Source organism: Lemur catta, chromosome 12, assembly GCF_020740605.2.
Source record: "Lemur catta isolate mLemCat1 chromosome 12, mLemCat1.pri, whole genome shotgun sequence".
Lineage (NCBI taxonomy): Eukaryota > Metazoa > Chordata > Mammalia > Primates > Lemuridae > Lemur > Lemur catta.
In genome coordinates, this window is record NC_059139.1 from 83,220,446 (window position 1) to 83,227,649 (window position 7,204).

At 41.3% G+C, this 7,204-nt stretch overlaps 1 protein-coding gene across 2 annotated transcripts in view; it reads right to left on the bottom strand.

The window, feature by feature from the left end:
• The window catches only part of DTWD2 (DTW domain containing 2), an 89,038-nt gene extending 83,174 nt beyond the window's left edge, over nt 1–5,864 (bottom strand). For both annotated transcript variants that reach the window (XM_045565975.1, XM_045565974.1), the window contains exon 1: nt 5,612–5,864. In XM_045565975.1, the coding sequence (XP_045421931.1) occupies nt 5,612–5,808 (197 nt within the window). In that variant the 5' untranslated portion in view covers nt 5,809–5,864. The remainder of the gene's footprint in view (nt 1–5,611) is intronic.
• Nucleotides 5,865–7,204: the final 1,340 nt, after the last annotated feature.

The following is a 7,204-nucleotide window of genomic DNA, read 5'->3' on the forward strand; positions in this document are numbered from 1 at the left end:
TCTCTCTCTCACTCTCTCTCATGATTTTTATCCCTATCACTTTTTTCTCCAGAATATCCAAGCCTAAAGACTAAGGAGAAGATTAAGATATGTGGAATAAAAAAGCTAAAGAAAATACTAAAGCTCAGGTATCTTGTTAATAACTTAAACAGTACGAACATCAGAGCTACTCTTGCAGCCTTAGTGACTCCACTTCAACTGGTGACAATACCTACGACGCAAACAAAATCCTAACATTCTTCAGCAAGGAGCGTGGAGTAAGGTCAAGCACTTGCATGAGCTTGGGAGCCAAGTGGACTGGACCTGGAGACCCAACTCTGCTACTCGCCTGCTACCTCTACCTCCTCATCATTTAAAAGCAAACAGTATCATCAATTCTAGAAGGTTGTTAAGAGAAAAAATATATAAATTATACGCAAAATGCAATATGTAACTGATATGTAACTGGAAGATGGCTGGTGTTTAATAAATGAGTGCTAAATATATAGGTGTGGTTTATTGTAATCCTTACAACTTTGTACTTTTTTGAAAAGAAAACCTTGGAGAAAGAAAACCTTCTGTCTCAAGGTCTGAGTCAGTTCGTATACATGCTCTCTGCTGTTTCTTCCCTTAAACAGATTTAAAAACACACAGTTTTTAGATACTATTCCATTATTCCTATGACCAATGATTTGTAAAAGGTTTCTGACCTATCCTCAAGCTCACAGTAATATCCACATAAGATAAAAAAGTATAATTATGCCTACAATCTTTCTGGAATGAGGCCCTAACTCTTCCTAGTCAAGCCTTTTACCATTTTATCCCCATCCAGTCTGCTTCTTTTTTAATAAAATAAAGTATAAATTATACAGCTAAAAGCCACCTATAGACGTCAAATTTGTCACCACCATTCAAATATAAAAATATTTAAGTGGATTGCTGAGTTCTAGAGCATTGGGCCCAACCTCCTTGACAGAGCTTACCTGGCCCTTCCTGGGGCAACCACCACTCATCTCTGCAGCCTCATCTCTCACCACTCCTTCCCTTCTGCCAAACTCTCCAAACACACTGTGCTCTGTATACTATACTTCCATACATACTGTTCCTTCTACCAGAACACATTTTCCCTCCCTCAACCCCCCACCAGTCTCTTCCCTAATTAATCCTAAATATTAGAACCTAGATTAAATATTTTGTTATGTCCTTCGGTCTCAGCGTAGATGTCACTTACAAGCCTTCCCTGATCTTTTCCTCACTGCCACCCCAACGTAACTGGGGTTAGGTGCACCTTCCTATGTGTTCCTAGAGCACCCTATACAGACCCATGTAAGAAGCAAGCTAATCACGTGAATCCAACAAGAAAAAAACAACAGACTCATATGCATAACATATATACACTACATTTGATTGCCTAACAAAATTAAAGACTCTAGTAAAATCTCTGAAACCCTAATAACATGCATCCTCTCATTTCCAACTCTTACTCCCATGTTGTCCTAATTTCAAAAACTGCCAAAGGATATCGAATAAATATAAAAAGTGTTTAAATCTTCCTACTGTGACGTTATATAATTTAAATAAGGCTTTTTTAATTAACAAAATGATTTTAACCTGAACAAAGTTATTTTACAGATAATTTTACTTTGAAAAATCCAGAACACCCTTTTTGCTGTTTTCTCAGAGTCTCAAAAATTCAATGGTTTTCAAACTCTTTTTGAAGACATTCTGTATTATACACCTGTGCATGTGTGTGTGCGTGCGTGTGTGTGCATGTATGTAACAAAAGTCTCATCATGGTTCAATTACCTATAATTTGAAAACATTGCCCTAAACCAGACTTTTAATTGAGGGCTCCCTATATCAAATGGATTTGCCATTTTCCACTAGATCCCGAGCTACTGGAGAGTTGAGGCTATCCCTTATCCATCTTTGTTATTTCACAGTTATCTGCCTATCACACTGTCTATAAATAGGTTCTCCAAAAATATTTGTTGAACAACTGAACTTTACTAAAAAATTCAGGAAATCTTGTGTGAATCTACCATGCCCCCGATACTCAGCCTTCTTATTTCTTCTCAAATAGTGCTAATGACACATAATTTGGAGAGATCAACCAAGATTTTGTCTTTATCTGAAAAAAATTAATTTGATATGTTTGGGAATGGAGACTAGGAAAGAGAACAAAGAGGTAAATAGAATATGGTCAGATTTTGTAAACAAAACACACATAAGGGAAAGAATAAACTTACTGAACGTATGCTTTGCAAAAATTACAAGTTTGGGATCTTTTAAAGAATGTTCCATTCATGTATAAGATATGTTGTATTTCTAATGAGCAAGATTCTGCTGAAAAGTTAAATTGATTTTGCACCTCCTAAACAAACCCAATTTCTGGAACTCCGTAGGCTGTGACAATTATAGTAATGTTTTTAGAGAAATGAATACTGTTCACATAAATGGCCAAATAATTGTGACTTACTGATCACTCAAATCTAAGAATGCATTTTTAAAATTATTTTAAGCATAAGTGTAAATAAATTCACCCAGTGAACTAGAAGAACTCAACAGTCTACTGGAATAAAATATAAAGAGCCATCAATTATTTTATATTTTGCTGATACTACCTAAGTATTCTCCATAATTCTAGAATTGTATTCCACTCAATTAAAACAAAATGCATAGCATGCCAAGGGGAAGAAGAGCTTTTAAAAGGTAGTAAATTTCACTAGAAATAAGCAAAGTGAAGAAATGTTGGAATAAATTATAATCCTAAAGTATTAACCAAATGTAACTGAAAAAAGTTAAAATTCAGCAAGTCATTTTTATTTTTTAAAAAACAGATCAAGGCTGGGTGCAGTGCCTCACGCCTATAAACCCAGCACTTTAGGAGGACGAGGCAGGAAGATCACTCAAACAAATTAGCAAGAAAAAAACAAACAACCCCATTAAAAAGTGAGCAAAAGATATGAACAGAAGCTTTTCCAAAGAAGACAGAAAATGGCCAACAAACATATGATAAAATGCTCAACGTCACTAATCACCAGGAAAATGAAAATTAAAACCACAAAGAGATATCACTTTACCCCTGTCAGAACGGCTTTTATTAAAAAGTCCAAAAACAATAGATGCTGGTGTGGATGCAGAGAGAAAGGGACGTTTATACACTGGTGGTGGGACTGCAAATTAGCACAACCTCTATGGAACACAGCATAGAGATTTCTCAAAGAACCAAAAGCAGACCTATCATTTGACCCAGCAATCCCACTACTGGGTATCTACCCAAAGGAAAAGAAAGTCATTTTATCAAAAACACACCTGCACATGAATGTTCATCACAGCACAATTCACAATTGCAAGGATGTGGAATCAACCCAAGTGCCCATCAATTTATGAGTGGATTAACAAAATGGGGTGTGTACGTGTGTGTATGTGTGTGTGTGTGTGTGTATACATATACATACCATGGAGTACTACTCAGCCATAGAAAGGAATGAATTAATGTCTGTTGCAGCAATTTGGATGGAATTGAAGACCATTATCCTAAGTGAAGTACCTCAAGAATGGAAAAACAAACACCATATGTATTCTCTAATAATGTGTAACTAATTGATAGGCACATATGGGCACAGAAATAAGTAAAAATCATTGGAAATCAAAAATGGGGAAGGAGGGAGGGAGGAAGGGAGGAGTAAAAACCTAGCTAACAGGTACAATGAACACTATTCCTGTGATGGGCACACTTACAGCCCTGACTAAAGCATTATGTAATAAAAGCTGCCCATGTAACAAAAACATTTGTACCCCCTTAATATTTTGAAATTAAAAAAAAAAAACCTTTCAAAGATTCCCCATAGTTCTCAGGACAAATATAAATTCCTTGAGTGGCCCACAAAAGTCCTTTTTAATGGGAACCAGACTCATCTTTTACCTTCCTCACCCTTCAATTTTGCCTTCCAGCCATAGACAATGTTGTTACCATTTATGAAGGAACAATGTTCTTTTTCATCTTGAGTGATACAGGTGCTGTTTTCTACTTCGGAATATTATTTCCTTCTTTGTCTTCACTTGCCTGTCCCTTTCCCAGATTTGCCTAGCCAACTCTTATCCTTTCAATTCTTTTTTAAGGTCTTTTAAAAAATTATTGTTATTGATATATATCAGATGTGCATATTTTCAGGATATCTGTGATAATCGGACACATTCACATAACCATAGGGATATCCATCACCTTAAATATTTATCTTTTTTTTATGCTAGGAACATTCAATTATTCTCTTGTACTATCCTTTCTATTCTAAAATGTCATTCCCACTTTGCTGTTGCTCCTAATCTGAATTGAATGCCTTTGCTCTGTATTTCAGAAAGTCCCCCCCCCCCACCTATAATAAAATTAGCTGGGCATCGCGGTGTGGCCTGTAGTCCCAGCTACTCGGGGAGACTGAGGCAGGAGGATCGCTTGAGCCCAGGAGTTTGAGGTTGCTGTGAGCTAGGCTGACGCCACGGCACTCACTCTAGCCCGGGCAACAGAGTGAGACTCTGTCTCAAAAAAAAAAAAAAAAAAAAAAAAGTTCACATTTAGAGTTTGGGTTGAACAGGTGAAGGAGATTAGGATAGAGAAGTCAGATAAATCAAAGGGAAACTAAAGAAAGAGTGTATTTCCAGAAATGAGTATTCAACTACAGAATGCTGCCAAGAGTTCTAGTAAAAAATGAACAGAAAAAGACCCGCTAGATTTCATCTCATGGAGGTTACTGGTGGCTTTAGCGAGAGCCATCTCAGGGCACTGTAGGATCTGACAGCACACTGCAGAGTGATTCTGAGATGAAGAGGTGGAGGCACTACTTGGTAATTAAATCGTGAAGGCCAACAGAGAGACAGATGATAGATGGAGACCTTTAGTAACCAGGGAAAATGATCCTGGATACTCAGGAGTTAAAGAGAGCGGCGTTATCTGCATAGCATGAGATCAAATAAACAGGGCAAGCAAATCTCACAAGCCTGAAGTACAGAGCACACCGAGATAATCCTAAAAAGTACTTAACAGTCAGGCAATTGTGAGCATTCAATGTTAGTTGTTTTGCTTGTTGTATACATGTCTCATTAGACTGCAAGTGCCCCAATTAGGGCAAGGACTATGTCTGCTGTATTCATCGCTACATTCCCCGGACCTAGCACAGTGCTTTGCACACAGCAGGCGCTCGACAAATATTTCTATTCTGAATACAATCTTAACTAGTGTAGCCTTGCTTGTCTCTCTCCTCCAATTCATCTTATGCATTTTTTAATTGTGAGATCACCGTGTCACTTAAGCATGAAAGTCTAACTATTACAAGTATTACTGTCATTAGGCCTTACTTCCCCTGTCAGACTGTTAAGTTTCTTAGAAACAGAACTTAATGTCTGCTCATCCCACGATAGGCTCAACGTCTTGCGGAAAGTAAGGGTAAATAACCACTAACCTGGATAAAAGGCTTCTAAGGCGCGGTCAGGCATTTCAGAGCGACGCCAAGGTCCACCCACCCCGCCGCCCCAGGAGCAGCGCTGCCCGCGCCGCCAGCTCCCCGCCAGGGGGCGCCGCAGCCCGCCCCGAAGGCCGCCGCCGGCCCCACTCCCCGCCCGGCCCCGCGGTCACCTGCAGCGGCTGCACTCGGGCCTCCGCTCAGCCGGCTCCACGGGCAGCTCCCACAGCCCGTCCGCACACGCGCCGCCCGCCTCTGCGTCCAAAGCAGCCGCCGCCGGCGCCTCCTCGTTCGGCGTCTGACACCGCGAGGCCCCAGGCGGCCGCACTACGGTCTCGCACAGCGTTCGCGCCTCTTTCTGCGGCTCCATGGCCGGCGCTCAGGTCAGGCCGTCGCATTGAAGCCCCGCTACCGCCGGGAGGCGCCACGCGCTGGGGAGACCGGGCCGCGTCGCACGGCGACACGCACGCACGCCACGTACGGGGGGCGGGTCTCGGAGGCCCAGGCCCGAGGTCCCGCCCCGCTGCGGGGAAGCCGCGAGCCTATTGGTCCGTGCGACATTTCGCCTAGAACCAGGAAGGAAGGCGCGGAGAGCGCCGGAGTGCAGGTGAGATTAGGTAGCGTCAGTGGGAGAGGTTAAGGGAAGCCTCTCCGGATCCGTCCCGATACCAAGCCCGAATTTAACTCTTGTAATTTAACGCTTTAAAAATGAAAGTAGGTCAGGCGCGGTAGCCCAGGCCTGTAATCCCAGCACTTTGGGAAGCCGAGGCGGGAGGATCGCTTGAGACCAGCTTGTGCAGTGGCCAGACCTTCAACTCTACAAACACTTTTTCAAAATTAGCCGGCATGGTGGCGCATGCCTGTGGCCCCAGCTACTCGGGAGGCTGAGGCAGGAGGATAAGGCTTACTGGAGCCCATGAGTTTGAGGTTGCAGTGAGCTATGATGATGCCACTGCATTTCCAGCCTGGGTAACAGAGCGACAACCTGTCTCATGGTGAAAATAAAATGGGATTCTGCATTTTCCGTCTTAGAATGTCGATTTAATAATTTGCTGGATTCCCACGGTGAGTGCATGCATAGCAGTTGCAACAATTGATGTACTTGATAGTTAAAGGCCAACAAAGGAGAGGTTGTGCCCACTAAAAACCAGAGTCACGTCTGGTCCGTTTCATTATGTGAATGTCTTGCTCGAAAAGGGCAGAAACGTGTGTCCTGTGTCTTGTACTTATTTGGTATTTCTTCTCGGCAGTAACAGCAGTAGTGATTTTTTCAACTATTTTTTCAATGAGGTTTTTAAATTGTCCACAACGCCTAGGATCAGGAGGCAATAGGAGAGCTAGGTGAGATACAAATAGATTTTGTTTCAGAAAAGAAGCCCTAGAAAGGTAACTACATTGCCCAAGTATTTGTAACTACTGAATTAACAGCAAAGTAGCCTGGTAGCTCAGGGTTCTTTTGTTTTGTTTTGTTTTGTTTTTGCTTTTGCTTTATCCATCTTCCCAGATAACCAAGGTGTTTTAAACGCCAAAATGAAGTCTGTTAGAATGAAGTGAGAAATGCTATTTGCCCAAAATGGGTACTGATTTCTTGTCTTTTATTCATGCTTTCTGTTACTTCTGCCAATATACAACCTTTAAACAGAGAATTAAACTTGGTTTTCATCAGTCTTATGAGTGAAATTTTGCAATCACAATTATCTTGACTCCATAGTTGTGAAGGAGTAAATGTGAAACAAAGTAGACTCACCACTGAGTAATAAAGCAAT